Source organism: Aedes aegypti, chromosome 3 (assembly GCF_002204515.2).
Source record: "Aedes aegypti strain LVP_AGWG chromosome 3, AaegL5.0 Primary Assembly, whole genome shotgun sequence".
Classification (NCBI taxonomy): domain Eukaryota; kingdom Metazoa; phylum Arthropoda; class Insecta; order Diptera; family Culicidae; genus Aedes; species Aedes aegypti.
In genome coordinates, this window is record NC_035109.1 from 216,511,776 (window position 1) to 216,529,090 (window position 17,315).

The 17,315-nt window shown below is 38.0% G+C and overlaps 1 protein-coding gene across 1 annotated transcript; it reads right to left on the reverse strand.

The window, feature by feature from the left end:
• Positions 1-4,015: 4,015 nt before the first annotated feature.
• On the reverse strand, positions 4,016-15,930 carry LOC5568014 (partitioning defective 6 homolog beta). The gene is made up of 5 exons (XM_001657786.2): positions 15,389-15,930; positions 15,088-15,313; positions 5,551-5,678; positions 5,388-5,485; positions 4,016-5,319 (listed from the first exon to the last, which is right to left on the reverse strand). Exons 1-5 carry the CDS (start codon positions 15,449-15,451, stop codon positions 4,890-4,892), a joined length of 945 nt encoding a protein of 314 aa, XP_001657836.1. The 5' UTR covers positions 15,452-15,930; the 3' UTR covers positions 4,016-4,889.
• Between the last annotated feature and the right edge of the window lie 1,385 nt (positions 15,931-17,315).

Genomic DNA, 17,315 nt, shown 5'->3' on the forward strand with positions numbered 1-17,315 from the left:
GGTCCACTCTGACTGAACTAAAGACCACCGTTCAGTGAGTTGGTTCACTCTGACTGAACAATTTCTAGGAAAATAACAATCATTTAATGCTTGCATGATCAAACTGGGTGCATATCTCTAAGATAAGCAGATTATCAAGATCCTTCGACACCAGTATCGTAAATTCTTCAATAATCCATATCGTCAATGACGAAAGCAGTGGCATTACGATAGCTTGAAAATTAAGGTTTTGCAGGGTCAGGGCATTGAACACTAGAAATATTCAAATATGTGTTCAGTCAGAGTGGACCAAGTGAAAATCTTGCATACCGACCAAAATATACTGTTCCAATAAGCGGGTTCTAGCACCTTCCATACATACACCATGGAACTACCAATAGCTTCTATCGGACTCTGAAATTGACTCAAAAAATGCAATAATCAATCAGTTTAGTGCTTTTTGACACTTCGTCCGCTCTGTCTGCACAGAAATTGTGGCAATTTCCGATCACCAATTCAAATATGGTAAATGGTCAAAAATCAAATTCAAATGCATCGAATTAAGTAATTTTTATAAATTTCTTTTGATGGATAAGTAGGAGAATCATTCAGTGTCGAAAAATCTGACAAATCTCTTGAAATGTTTTTCATTTCCTCGCATTCCTCAGCGCGCTGATCATTTTCGCTGTTATGGTAATAAGCACTTGGTCCACTCTGACTGCACACTTTTATCGATTTTTATTGATCATCCAAAGGAAATTTATTACATATCTTTTGCAGTTTACATCTTTCATCAAATCTGATAAAAGTGAAATGGAGGTAATGTAATTTCGCATGTAATGAAAGAATAATCCAATTTTCACAAGTTTTGTACTTGTCCCCTCTGTCTTAACGCCGACCATATATGAAGCTGTAAAAATAAAGACTAAATTATGTTTTTCAGTAATGGGTGTTGTGTACCCATTAACAAATTCCAATGGAGTATCCAGTATTGGGTGAAAATAGTCTTGCGATAGTGATGATGGAGCCAAAGGCGTTATCATGCAACCTGTGTTTTAGTTGATAAATTAATATGTTTATGGTCGCTGGACCGAAACATCGACAAACTTGTTATGTTCAAAAAATATCTTTCTAGTGTGAGCTTATTCAATTAGTTATGTGTTTCCAGGTCGGATTTGATGAACAAAAACTCTACAAGGATCGGATGTGATTCAACTTCAATTCGAGTGCAAGCTGATTCCATCCAATGTTTCATAAGATTTGTCCTTTCATTGTATTTTTATAGATTAGTTGGGTCCTAAAATAGGGTCCTAAAGTCCTGTCTCAATTTTAGTGCTAAACGCTTAAGTTTAGGCCAAAAACACATGTTTACTCAGTTTTTTAGTGTTTTTCGCCCAAAAAACATTGTTTTATGCTTTTGTTGCATTTTGTCACACCCCTTGGCTTAAACTCAAATTTTAGGTAAATTTTGTTTCCCGTGTACCTTCCAAAATGTCAGAAAGAAGCAACCCCGCAGTGTTAAACCTAAAACCCCTGTGGTGTTTTTGTCAATTAAGCGAACGTCAAACATGATCTCAAGTGTCAAGGTTCATTTACGAATCCAATTTTTAAATTAAAGTTTTAATATCTTATAACCGTTATTTGAGCGGGAAAAATGGCTAAAGTAGTTGCAGTAACATGCTCTTTCGAGTTATTAAATGAAAACATGATTTCATTAAACATTTTAGGACCCTATAGTTGATTTCTTGTTTTTATTAAATACCACGATAGAGCGTGTTCTTGATACTAGTTCGGCTATTTTTCCCGTTTAAATAGCATATAACAACTTTTATTGAAAACGGGTCCAAATTTTGACACTTTTGATCATGTTTGACGTTCACAAATCGACAAAAACTCCACAGGTATTCAAATTTTATTCACCGAGGTTGTTCCTATCTGACATTTTGTAAGAGACACGGAGAACAAAATACACCCATAATTGGGTCCTAAAATGTTGAATGAATTCTTGTTTTTATTCAATAATACGAAAGAGCATGTTCTTCGAGTTTAAACTAAGGAGTGTGCGTGTGACAAAATCACAAAAACCGGAAAAATGGTTTCTTAGCTTTAAATCAATGGAAAAAGATTCAAAAATTGAGTAAACATATGTTTCTGCCCTATAAACATAAGCGTTTGGTACTAAAAATTGGAACAGGATTTTACTGCCCATAAAAGCATAACTGTCCCATATGGATTTTCGAACCAACACCTTTTTTCATCACAACATATATGGTTCAATATATACTTTACTATGCATATCAAAATTTACACACTTTGTTTGAAAATGTTGCGGAAAAATATGGTGACTTGGTGCTGTCCCATATGGAAAAATAAAGGCACAACAGTCTCTATATAAACTTTCAACCCAAATAGCAACTGCAAACGAAGACAAACGTCCTTTTTTGACATAAAGCTCGATTTATCAATGTTGGTAGCCCTGAATTTCTATTGTATTCAATATTTTGACAGCTAAAAACTCAGCCCGATTAGTCTTCCACTAGGTGGGCTTCAGGTTTATTGCAACGAACGAAAGTTGACCGTACATATTTAAATCCTTGAAAAAGGATCAATAAATATGTCCGAAACGTCGGGCATCGTCGGTGGTAGTGTTTAGTGGTTTGCTATACTATGCTTAGTGGAAATGCATGCATTGTAGAACAAAAGGAGCGGCATTTGCTAGTTATCAGTCAGTAGCTGTCTGCAAAATGATTTCTTTGTGGTTAGAATAATCTATTCTGGAGTTGTCTTTGTTTTTCTTTCAACATTTTTAGCATATCAGACTGAGAACCCTAAAATAGTTAATGGACGGTTTTTCAGATATTCCCAATTATGAATAAAGCAAGGTTTTGGACATAACTATCTGATTTATTCCATAAAAATATTAAGTATATACTTCACTTGAACGATTGTTATACACACTACTTATTACTACAACTGTATTTTTCCACCAGGGGAATTTGCTCTTTTTCATTTGATATACTTTTTATGTAAGTGAACATGGTTGCTTATTGTAATGTATAAGTAAAACTTACTTTTCTTCAATTGCTTGATGGACGTTCATTTTTAATTGAACAAATACTTACGCGACGTGTTGTTCTTTATATTTCCATTTTTTCTGTAATCATATCTCAGATTTTTGGTATGTATATGAAAAGGCCAAAGTGTTGTATTTTGTGAGCACTACACTCACGTCGTGTGCCCAAAACGGTCGATCGGATCTGCAGGGTGGTCCAAGTTGATTGTCAGTTATTCTATGAGGCTAAAACAATACATAACTGTATGTTGTTGCAATGACTCATAAGATGGTTCACTCATTTTTTTTAATCTAACATTAGCTAGAGCTATTCTGAAGAGATATAGATGCATTTAGACATTTTAGTACAAGTTTTGTATAAGAATTGAAGACGTTCCTTAATAAGGTTATCCAACGTTTTAAGGCAGTGTCCATTTATTACGTAACGCTAAAATTGGAAATTTTCGACCCCCTCCCCCCCCCCCTCCGTAACGCTTTTTGTATGAAAAATTTCAATTTTTTGTATGAGCCGTAACGCTTGAGCCTACTCCCCCCCTCCCCCTAGAGCGTTACGTAATTTGTGGATGCCGCCTAAGCTCTGATTTATGTTTCGACATAAAATCTCGCATACTCTGAGATGACGCCCTAAAAGCCATTGGTAGCCACGTGTGTAGCTCGTTGTTTCTGAGCAAAAGAAAGAATAACCATCCAAATCAACATCACGGGCAGTTAGATAATGATCCTTTATTTCCCATAGCGTTGTTAAATAACATGAAAATCCATTCAAATGCTCAGAAACAACGAGCTACACACATGGTTACCAATGGCTTTTAGGGCGAGATCATAAGTTATGCGAGAAATGATATTCCTCATTATTTATACTCATAATGTTCTTAATTAGGTATAGTTTGAAAATGAAAACTGAAAGCTTCAACGACACTGACAATCAATTTATGCCACCCTGTAATAATCCTTCATATTCACATTGGTTTATAAAAATCCCAAGCTAGCAAGTGAAATTTTATAACTTCTTATCATTATATTTTGATACTTGCACTGTTCTTGGAATATCTTATTGATGTCTTTTTATATCTGCTATTTTTTTTTAATTTTCTGATTCTTTAATCACTTTTGTATAGAAAGGCATTTTTGATTACTAATAAAGACTTCCAATTATAAAAAGGTGCACTTTTGAGAATTTTGTTTCCTAATAGTCATACTCTAAAGGCACTAGTCTCTACTTCATGTCTGTATGTTTTCAAAATTTTGATGCGCGTTATTACATTGAGCACTTTTGGGAATGGATTGATTTTTTTCAATAATAACGAATTATAATCATAGTAACAAATAAGTGAAGATAACACCTGAAATGATAAGAATTACTCCCGCAACAATTGAGAATTTGACCATTTTTTAAGTACAGATTAAGATCGTGGTAAAATATATGTTACGAGAAAAAAAGTGTACCGATAGTTAAACACAAACAAAATTCCAAATAAGTCGAATAGCACAATGGACAAAAGCAACAAGTAGAACAATAAAAGTTTTTTTTCAGGCCTGGGATTTTCCCAAATGCATATACTGTATTTTCCTAACAGACAATATAAACTTGTTTTTCATAATCTAAATGCAGACAACATAAACGAACGGAATGAATTCTGAAATACTGTTAGCAGTTATCTATAAGTTGGTACACATAGTCTAAAAAGACGTCTAAATATTTGAGTCACAATTGACGCACAATAGTGTGCTGTTTTATACATTTCTGTGGAGGCTGGTGTGGGAAGGCACCTCTAAAAGGTATGTTGTGGTGCTGGTTAAATTTAAGTTACTCGCTTATCAATTACTGCCAAGTCACTCACAAATGAAGCACCCCATCTTTTTGCGTAATTAATGCGTTTTCTTCAAGTGTCGCCGCACCAGTAAGATCTCGAATTTCATCCTGATCATCTTGATCATTTTCCTCCGATCCCGTTGTGTGGTGTGATTGGTGTGAACCGCCGGACAGTTGACTGTTGCGTGAGAAAGATCCACGCCTCGGAGGGGCCAACGTTCTTTGGTTAGCAGGTTTCACCGTGATGATAAGGTTGGAGCTATTGGCAACCATCATGTCAGTGACCTGATCCAGCGTTTTGCCATTAACTTCGATACCATTCACCTCAAGGACTTCATCGTTCACTGCTAGCAAGCCGGTGCTTTCCGCCAAACCACCGGGAACTAAGCGGGAAATGAATATACCTGGTTGCTTCTCTAGCCCGTTCGCAGTAACGCGTACTGATGTACCATCACTAGAATTATTGCAAAAGTAGGTATTGATGGTTCATAATTCAGCTTAAATTCAAATGTAATATCCTACCGAATATAGAATCCAAGAGGTTTGTCACTGCCATGTTTAAGTAAACGGACTCGTCTGCAAGTTTCCGGTACAATATCAACATCAATGATTGCGGATACCTAAAATATAAGCACAGTTAATCATTAAATTTATTCACGATATTTTTGGGAAGTGTGCCAATTACTTGTCGAAAATCATGTGGATTAGAAATAGCTAAACTTTTTGATTTCACAGGGGTTTGTCCGAGGATGCTGCTGATAAGATTCCGTGGCCTAATGGTTCCGTATCCGGTTATTTCTTCTATGCTGTCTCCTGTAAATTAAAAAAAAAACACATAAAATAACATCTGAAATTAGCATTGGATATTGAAGGTGCTTTTGAGAATGTAACCTTCGTTGCAACAATGGAAGCTACGAGAAAACATGGATCATCTATAATTAATACCACTTGGATTTAGCAAATGGATTCTACCCCATTACCCTAGGGATCCTTTATATGATAATGGATCACAAGATTAACCCTAATACCAACAATCCGATCCGAATCCAATAGGGTCCTAAAGCCTTGTCCCAATTTTAGTGCCAAAGGCTTAAGTTTAGGCCAAAAACACATGTTTACTCAATTTTATAATGTTTTTCGTTGGTTTAAGTCTAAAAAACATTTTTTCATGTTTCTTTAGATTTTGTCACACCCCTTTGCTTAAACTCAAAATTTGGGTACATTTTGTTTTCCGTGTCCCCTACGAAATGTCAGCTAGGAACAACCCCAGTGTTAAAACTAAAAGCCCTGTGGTGTTTTTGTCGACTAAGCGAACGTCAAACATGATCTCAAGTGTCAAGGTTCACTTATGGATCCATTTTTTTAATCAAAGTTTTAATATTCTATATCTGTTGTTTGAGCGGGAAAAATTGCCAAAGTAGTTGCAGTAACATGTTCTTTCGTGTTATTAAATAAAAACAAATTTCATTGAACATTTTAGGACCCTATTATGGTTCCGACATATTAATTTCACTCCGGTTGCCACAATTCCACATTTTCAAATCATATTATCCCCATGAATTCGCGCATTTCAAGCTATGGTGTGATGATTAAATTGACTGAATATAGTTCAAAGCACAATTACTGCCCAATCAAACCAAGAAATGTTGAATGTGTTTTATTCTTCACCTGGCATTTTTTGTTAGCAAATGCTAAATAACTCTAAATGTACCATTTTCATAGGGGGCACCGGCAATTTCACTTCTTTTTTATCACATTTCACAGTAAATCTCACTCGGCACTAAACATTTGAGTACTATATCCAAATAAATCACTTTAAATATAAAGCACTATGAAATTAATTATCACAGACGTGTTTTCAATCTTATTTTGTTTTGTTAACGTTGTAATAATTCCGGCAAGATCGACGTTATGATAAAATCATTTTCAAGATGACGCGACATTCATCTAGAACAGGTGGCCTCAAAATAGCTACCATAAATGCTATTTTGCTTTATTCATGTGACATAATTATACACTTCATAGTCTCTTTCAGAGTGGGCCAATTAGTAACGTTCTAATCTACAAGAGGTTTTGGAGGATGCGATGAAGACAACAGTGCCTTGACCGTGGTTTTATGGGCGTTTATTTATAGCGCCCTGGAAGTAATTCGTAAAACTAATTTTTTACTTGCTCTGATTGCCCTGATTCTAAACGAGCAGCGAAAACAAAAGAATCTAGTTTTCTGACCACGAAATCGTTTTTCTCATTTCTAATGTCAAAATAAGAAAGGCTGCACCTCAACACATTGTGGTGAGAAATTTACGTATTGTAGATGTTCTTGCACTTCAAGCAGATTTTCAGTCGAGAAATTTTAGAGATGCATTAGATACCGCCGACATTAACACTAAGACTCAACAAATAACAACCGAAATTCAAAATCTGATAGACCTTCACGCTCCTGAACGAGAAATAGTGGTCAGGAACGCACGAACACCTTGGATCACGGCGGAGATTGATAGGGCGATTTCCATCAGAGACTTAGCACACGCGCACATGACTCTATGCGCGAAAACCAAACAGGAGAAGAAACGATGCCAAGTGGAACGACTTCGTAAGAAAGCGCAGTTTGTCTGCTTCGTTGATTTCAGCTGCGAAGAAGCGTTAAGGCCAGTTAACAGCCAGACCTCGCCCGCGTCGTACGTACTTATTGCCTCTTGCTTTCGTTCGCAGTTCGTGGAAAATGGCCGGTGCGCGGAAAAACACTTTAGTGATCGATTTCAGTGTTCTCCCAGTTCGCCCAGATGTGGCAAAAGTGCAGCAGTTCTTGGAGCATGAAATAAGGCTCCAATATACGGACATTAGGAGCATACAGTTGCACCACTCTCGTAACTGTGTGCTCATAGAGATGAAATCGCTACTAATCTGACCATAATTGGAAGAGGTCAATGCTGTGTAATAACACAAAATTTAGGATTCCGGTCTATGCGGATTGTGACGCAGTGACGGTCCGGGTTCACGACCTCCCACCGTCTATGAGTCACGCAACCGTCGCCGACCACATGCTTAAGTATGGAGAGGTTATCTCCATTAGGAATGGGAAGTGGAAGCACTACTTTCCGGGCATTTCTAACGGAGTGCGAGTCCTTAGAATGAATCTTTTGAGGCAAATCCCATCGTTTATTACTATTGAAAACGAGATCACTATGATTTCGTACATCGACCAGCCTAAATCATGCCAACCGGACCGTATCATCCTGGCACAAAATGTCCAGATTCAACTGTCGCACCTGCTGAAAAATCGTCACAAATATCAGCAGCATCAAAATCATCCGACGAGTTGTTTGATCAAGATGACTTCCCACCGATAAACAACGATCGGCAAAAATCTCCATCTCCCGTTCGTGAAGAATCAGAGCAACAGAACAACGACGACGACGACGACTGGACTGATGATGACAATGCATCGAACTCTTCCACTGAGCACAATGGGGCTACAAACAAGCGACGGCGATCGAGGCGGGTTAACCGGGTTAACCAAAAGAGTGGAATAAAAAAGACTTGCTCTGATCAGTGTTCCCCAAACACGGATCGCACGGAAATCGATGTATCAAGAAATGATACAAAATGTTTATCGAAAAATAAAATTGTAGAGGGGGGAAATTGTTCTATGAATAATAGAAAATGAATATCGGCTCTGTAAAGCTTGTTACGGCGTGTGAGCCTTAAAATAAACGATTTGGTAAAAAAAAGCGTTAAGGTGAAACTCACTTTACTCAAGATCTCCCAGCTAAAAAGCTCTGGAACAACATCCGGCGCGAAGGCGTTCACAACAATGCTAAGAAGAGCGATCCCATCGAACAAGCTAACCTGCTGAGCTGAGGAAGAGGAGGAACCCCGGACTGCCACAGACCGCGGCGAAATACCCTTTAGCTTTCGGAGAACAACAACCAACGAAGTTGCCCGTAAAATTATGGAAGTCCAAACCAATGCGGCAGGCTCCGATCAAATTCCAATATCGTTCATAACAATGCTAACTCCATTTGTACTACCAGTTTTGGTTCATCTGTTCAACTCCGTAATCGAATTTCACTGCTGGTTTGCGCTGGTCGTTGATATACTTGAAGGATTTCTTCATCATGTGTCCTCGTTTTCCACAGTAGTAACAAACCAACTCGGTTCTCTGTCTATCAGCATAGTTTCTATATCTTGATCCACTCCTACTTCTGCTTCTGTACTCTCCAGACGCCCTATTATAAGAACGACCACCATTCCAGTTTCGATCTCTTCCTCGGCTTCTTTGGAAACGGTCATCAAAATGCTCATCTTCATTGTTCTTAGGCTTAGCTGGAACATGCCCAAGACGTGCTCGCACCGATCCTATGCCATTTGTTTGAAACTTGTTCGAAATCATTTTGGCGCGCTCCCCAGCTAATTCCCGGTTTACAATCATACGCTCGGCCGTTGCCAAAGTTAATTTCTCTTCACCTAAAAATTTCTGCTGCAATGCTTCGTCATAAACACCCATAACTAGTTTATCACGGATAGCTATATCCTTAAATTCCCCAAAGTCACAAAACTCTGCTTGTAACTTCACTTCTAATACAAAATTCTCAGCAGTTTCAAATTGTGTTTGAGATCTATTATAAAATTTATATCTCTGAATCAAATCCGGCTCTTTTTTTATCAAATCTTTCATGCAATTTTTTATTATATCGGTATAATTCAAAGTCGAAATATTCGTCGCCGGGTAAAGCAATTTTAGCTCTACAAAAACAGCCGGCCCACTTATGGTAATGAACAATGATTTTTGCGATTCTTCTGGTACTTTGTTGTATTCGAAAATAAATTTAAGTCTCTCAGCATAGTTGCTAAAAGACGTGCCACGCACATAGTGCTCAATAGAACCAACAATGTTTCCACTCATCTCCTTAGAAAATCAAAACAAACGCAGAGAGAAAAAAAACTCAGCTAGTTGATACACAATCAGAGCAAATTATAGGGTATATGGTATATAAGAATCACTCACCAAAGAGGAAACTCACGTCTCACCAGCTTGAAACGCCAAATTCGATCTCACAGCTCACACACCTGCTCGCTGTACCACCACTATAATCCAGTAATGGATCTCCTATACACTGGGATCCAATCTGCTTCTAATGACCTTATCCACCAATCTTTGGCTTAGCAATTACTTTTAATGGCTTCGTTTTCACAAATTCACACTTTCCACTGCCAGGTCTGGTGGTCACTAGGGAACATGGGTAAAATCACTTTTCTTCCGTTGGAGTCAGCCCTCTGAAGATCCTTTTTTTTCTTATCTAGAAAACAAAATGTCACCAGCGTGACTCACTTAGAACCCAGTAACGCTTTTTGTTACCTTTGTAACGGAATGACCGAGATGACCTCTAGAATTTAATTTGTGCCTTTGCAACTCTAATTTCTTTTCTTTCCCTTTCAATTTATTTCTAAAACACTTTTCTTTTCTTTTAATCACCTTTGTTGCGACAACCTTTGTTGCTCACCATACAATATCTTCTTTAGAGCCACTATCTTTCTTCTAATAGTTTTCACTATAACACTTCACACGCGATTCGACTTTTTCCTCGTAGTCCCTTTTTGTATTTGAGGTCAGAGACCTTATTGGAGTTTTCTTACGGTTTAACAGTAAAACAGTCTTTCACTTTGGATGCAAGTAAGCAACTCACTCGACTGAACGTCGAGAGCGGTATTTATTCAGAGTTTGTATATAATAAATATGTGTTCATAGCACACCACTTCACTCTCATGTGTTTGTATCATAAATAGATAAAGGGGTTCTACTTCTATCTGGTCATTTCATGGACTCCACACGAAGCACGTTCGTTTCCATCTATCTGAAAAAAAAAACCCTCATCACCCCAATACCAAAAGTAACCAATCCAGCCGAACCCAAGAACTTTCGGCCTATAAGCGTCCTTCCAGCAATTTCCAAGGTATTTGAAAAGATCCTTAACGTGCAATCATCGGTTATGTGTAAGATATCGATCATCAACTTCTTGCATCAACCCAGTCAGGGTACAGAAAAGGTTTCAGTACAACAATAGCGTTAGCAAAAGTAACCCACGATAGCTACGACCACTTCGACAACGAACAGTGCACTGTTATGGTTTTGGTCGACATTCAATTGGTAGACTGTGTAGACCACCGTAAGCTGCAGAGAAAACTGCGTGAAGAGTTCTGCTTCTCACTTGGTGCATGTGAACTTCTGTCCCCGTTCCTTGAGAAGCGCACACAGGCGGTGCGCATAGGAAATGTGATCTCCTTTAACTCTACGCCGACGATCTGCAGGTCTACATCTTGGGAGTCATTCAACATGTAGAGCAACTTGTCTCGACCATCAACGACGACCTGGGAAGAACTGAGCGATGGGCCAAGCGAAATTCCCTCTTCCCCAATCCGAAGAAGACCAAGGCAATTATCTTTTGCAAAGAAGGCGCGATAACACCAGCAAGCAACATCATTAGCTGTGGTGAAAACCAGTCTTGGGAACTGTGACCACAATTCACCACAGTTCATCGATTCTGCCATTCCACCAAAACACAAAGCAGCAGCAGCATCAATACCATCAGGCGTTGCGCTGCCAACGGTTCACACACTGCTTGACTGTTTTTGTCTCTCCGCTATGACCATTTTCGGGCAGCCATTCCAAGCTGAATGATTGAAAAAAGTGTTAAATCATTCAATCGCTAATATTTCGCTTGTGTTTTCAACTAATTGAAATCTATTAGCTCTAACAGAAAGATCACAATCATTCCGTTACGATACATATAAACAAGTTCAATTTCATACTGCCTTTATCGAGCAAAAATGCAAAACCCCGAAAACCGCAAAAATCGTGTCACCACTGTGCTCGAGTCATTTCGCATTCGGAGTTGAAAAACGTTAGGAAGAAGAAGATTACATTTTTTGAAGAGCCGTGACGTTTTTTGTTTTGAACCGTCATGGTTTGCTTTGGATTTTGATGGTCGTTTAGAAAGATGTAAATGTAGAGGCGGTAAATGTTTGCTCCAGTACTTTTCTCATCCCTGGTGAAAACATTCACCTGTCGGACTGTATAGTAGAGAATCGAGGCGTGCGAATGGATCGCAATCTGAAGTGGACCAGCTATGTGAACGATGTGACCGCTAAAGTTTTCGGGACACTGCGTTCACTCCGAAGCTTTGCTCCAGTTATGTCCATCCACACCCGATTGAAGCTAGTAAGATCTGTAATCATCCCGTTTTTTACATATTGTGACGTTGTCTACTATTACGGACTGTCCGCGGCGCTACGAGATCAACTTAATCCCTGTTTCAAGGCATCAGTTCGCTTTGTATACGGCATCAGACGGATAGAGTCCACCGCTGCTGTAAGGAACACTATCCTTGTTCACAGCCTCGATACACACTACCGGAACAGAATTAGCTGCTTCATTCACCAAGGATACGCAGAAAGTTTTCCTGCTTAGGGATGGTACACAAATTATGTCACGCTAAATTTCAACTTTTTTGACCACATCCCCCCCCCCCCTTTGTCACGTTTTTTGTATGAGTCCTCAAATTTTTTGTAAGGCTTGTCACACTTGGCGGGGTAAGTGGGTAAATGGGGTAAGTAAAAATAATTGGTATATTTTACTGAATATGTGAATTAACGTTTTAAACTCATGCGTAAACTTTTGAGGCCATTGAGAATATTACGATAGGTAAGAGATTTCTGAAATATTACAGCCATTATTTCATAATAGAGCGAAATATTGCTAACCTGTCAACTATCACTCCGTAACAAGTTGGCGGCGTGCAATCTTATTTTAATATTTTCAGTGGAAAAAAAGTTGAGGAAAATAATTTTCTGTACCACTTCTAAGTTAACCCCTCTGACAGTTTTAAACTGCAATAAAAAAAGTTTCAGAATTAATTCGATTTTCTAATCACGTGGGGCAAGTGAAAAGTTTCTCATTAGACATTGAATTTGTGCTTTTTCTTTAGGTAGCTATAATTATACAAGGTTCACAATTATCATAGAACAACAGAACGTGCTGATAAATCAAGAAACACTATACTCAAAGCGATAAATGCTATTATCATGGCCAAATCATGGAACTTCTCTAAAAAAAAGCCAAATATTACGATATTGATATGTTTACTAGGAACAGGAAAACGTTGATTGAAAAGTGTTCTGAAACCATTTGTAGTAAGCCATGATTTATGTGACGTTAGACTTAGAAAAATAAATTTCCTTATTCTTTTTCCAACCTTTACACGAGCAAGTCGTTTAATTCTGCGCTACTCCCAATAAAAAGTTCCAATATAAGAGAACGCGAGGAAATCTTGTGGAATGTCTATGTAAAGCTAATTCAAAACATAAATAATGGGGTATTGGTGTATCCACAAAAACAGTTTCTAAATACTTTATTGAAGGATTCTGTTTGATTTCTCTTTAAGAGTTATCCGACGTCATATCCGATTTTCTTAAAAACAAATAACGAGAGGTGGAAATTCTACAGAACAGAAATGCAATTGCTGTCCCATGATGTAAGAACTAGCATTGGAAATGTTGCAATTATAATGTTGTCGAATTATTTCAACAAACATAACTGAACAGAAGAAAATTCAAGTAACAAGAATAACATTTTCTTTGTTTACATATTACTTTTGTTATTGTTCATTGGGACGCCTTAACAGATGTTAAAGGTAATAGAAATCGTGAATGTAACTGTTTTTGAATTTATTGTTCAATACGATAAACTTTTCACTAGCCCCACCTCACAGTGGCGCATGGCCGGACAAAACCTCAAAAATTCATGTTTTCAAATTGTTAATATTTTTAATAGACTTCTATACCATTGAGTGATTTCTCAAAATTTGAGATTGATCTGTTTTGTTTTCGATTTTTGACAGCATCGTTAGTGCGGGAAAGTCAGCAAAATTGGAGAGCTTAAAATTCATCAACTATGGTTCACCTGGCAAACTTCAAACAGCTGTATCTCAACGAAATCATAACCGATTTAAGCTTAATAGACATCATTTGGAAGCGTAGTCTTAAGCCTTTGTTTTGGCTGTATAATAAGAATTTTTAATACATTAAGTTGTTATTTGTAGCAAAAAATGTTTTTTGGAATCTTTTTTCAAAATTTTGATAAATTTTCAAGACTTTGTCCGTTTTATGTGAAGTATTTCGAGAAAATGAGTTACTCACTATGATGCAGCAAATCATCCATACTTTCTAGTGTGCAATAATTTTTCTTGCCCCTCTTTGCCCCTAGAGGTGAAAATTCAATTTAAATTTTTCATTACAATATATGCATATCATCATTCTAATCTGTATAATGTGTCGTAACACGTTTAACTTTACTGAAATTACTACAAGAAACCTAAATATGTATTTCTAGTTTAGGTTCATACACAAATTTCGGCATAACAACCAATTTTTTTGTAATGATCATTAGATCAAAAAAATTTATTAGGTCTAATTTCACTAAAAATCGAATTTTCAATTTGACTGTTATTACCAACGGGATAGTATCAGGTATCCCAGATAGTTAATAGATTACCATTATCAAGCGATTTGGAACATATTTGAGGTTTTGTCCGACCTTTGTATGAAGACCCACCACTGTGCACCTGTGGAGCAAGTGAAAAGTAAGGAGACGTTTGTCAAAAACTTTTTCTGTACTTTTTTCTTTAATTTTACAATAAAATCAATTTCAGTATACTGCTCATATTTGGTGAGAGTCAAGCTTAAAAATATACACGACCTCATTTGTTTTAATTTAAGGTCTCTTGAATTTGAAGAATCCCAACTATGCGAAATCCATTACCCACTTGCCCCACGGTACCTTACCCTTATCCATGTTGCCCAACTTTACCCTATTTATGAAATGTTCCCGTCGTCATTAATGCTAATCAACAATTCACTCCGAAGAACGAACAATCCAACATCAATCAGCCCTCTTCAGTTAAGGCACAGTCGGATGACCAAATACGATTAAACAAAGAACGGTTTGTCCGTTTAGCGAGTGCGATTTGCAGTAATAGCATAATACTTAAACATCGTCCGCTATTAAGCCAAGCGAGGTGATTCACTGATAGAATATGCAAGTATCAATCTATACACGACTATCACAGGAAGATACGACACAAGCACAAAGTCTATCACAATCTTCGTAATGCAACTAATTATTGAATGCATTGACGACGACAATTAATTACTTCCAGACACTCACCTTTCCGCTGGATGATAACGCGAAGGAGCGGCCGGGCCGTGGTCAGAGCTCGTCCAAAGTTGTCGTCATTGTTAATCGGCAGCAGATCGTTATCTCGCGGATCTATGTAGGACACCAGCAGCTGCGATCGGTCCAGTTTGTGCAACCGTTCAATCAGCGACTGGAACGCCTCGAAGTTGTGCTGCTCGGACCGTTTTAGGGACCATCTCCGGAATTCGGCGTCGAACTAAGGAAGGTGCAGGAAACAGGAACAATCATCTTTATTAGTCGGCAAAGCGATCATCACCAAAATCTTTCATACCTTTGACTTTATCTCGATGTGGTCGCTTTCGAGTTTGGAACTCGCAATCTTATTCTTCGACATTGTGTTCAATTATACATCGACAGATTATCTCCGCGGTCAAAGTGGAACAGAAGCACTTTTCACACAATTTCCCAATTTTCCTTTTTCACAACTCGTGTGCGATTTTTTTTTCACACCCTCTCTTTTTTCCACTGATAGGCACTCTTTTCCTGCTTTTCCTACGAATTGCCACTGAGATATCGCTTCACTGATCGGATAAATATTTCGCGATCCGACGAAGAAAAGTTAGGAAAGGAACGGGGAACAACAGCAGCCAGGAGAAACTTTTTTTTTCTTTCTTCCTATCCAATATTGCGATTTAGCATCAACCCAGTTTCGGAATTTTAACGATCGCGGTTCTTCAACGAATTTCACTTTTCCGCAATTAGGCGGAACAGAAGACAGTTTTTGGACCACAATAAAATAAATAGAACCGCAAAAATATTAAGCAATTTTTTGATAAAAACCTAAAAATAGACGTTTCTTTACACAGGCGACAAAATAACTGTCAGTGTCAAGCTGTGAGCAGCAAACCGCGAAAACCGGTTGGGGAACATTGACAAATTACGTGCTCTCGTACCACAATACGAAAGAACCAATCCACAGATGGTGATCCAGCTTTTAAAAGCGTTAAGGCCGGTTTGCTACTGACAAGAAAAGGAATCGCCTATCTCGATGCGTGTAAAATTTCTCCCAAGAAATGGTCAAGAACATCACTTTTTTCTGATCGCAGTACGCAGTTGAGAAGAAATGTCACTTTAAAGGGGGCTCTCTGTAGGAAATTTCTTGACCCTTTCAGTCAAGGAATTTCTTTACTTTTCTTGAGCGAAACAGCATACTTAGCTTTAAGGGCTAAAGCCTGATTTGCTACTGAAAAGGAATCGCTAAAGAAATTTCTCGCCGATTCCTTGCAGAAATTTTCTACAGCGACTCCCATTTGAACTGACAGTTCTTTTCAACTGCGTACTGCGATCAGAAAAAAAAACGCATTCTTGATCGATTCCTTGCAGAAATTTCCCATGCATCAAGATATGCCGAGAAATTACTTGTCAGCAGCGAATCAGGCTTAATTCATTTATTTCATAAAGCCTGATTCGCTGCTGACAAGTAATTTCATGGCCTATCTTGATGCATGGAAAATTCCTGCAAGGAATCGATCAAGGAAGCGCTTTTTTTCTGATCGCAGTACGCAGTTGAAAAGAGATGTCAGTTCAAACGGGAGTCGCTGTAGAAAATTTCAGCAAGGAATCGGCGAGAAATTTCTTTAGCGATTCCTGTTCAAGCGAAGTATGCACTTTAACAGAAAAGTAATCGCCTATCTCGATGCGTGGAACAGTATACTTCGCTTCAGCAGAAAATCAGGCTTAAAGCTAAGTATGCTGTTCAGCTCAAGAAAAGTAAAAATTTCTGCGCAAGAAATGGTCAAGAAATTTTCTACAGTGAGCTCCATGGATCAATGCACGGGTTCACTATTTGACGTTTTAGCGGTGCCGTGTTATTTATGTGACCATGGAAACCAGTGAATTCGGCACCGCTCAAACGTCAAATTAGTGAACTCGTGCATCGGTCCATATGAATTGACAGTTCTTTTCAACTGCGTACTGTGATCGAAGAAAAATGCTTTTCTTGAGCATTTCTTGCAAGGAATTGCCCACGCATCGAGATAGGCGATTACTTTTCTGTTGAAGTGCATAAGTGTTAGTCGCTGAAATTGGCCTTTTTCCCCATGCATCGAGATAGGCGATTACTTTTCTGTTGAAGTGCATACTATAGACTAGACTTTGGGGATTCATACCAATTTGTGAAGACGAAATGACGTCTGTTTGTTTTTGATTTTCATTGTAACGAAGTGATTTTCAATCTAGTATTCAATAAAAATTCTTCT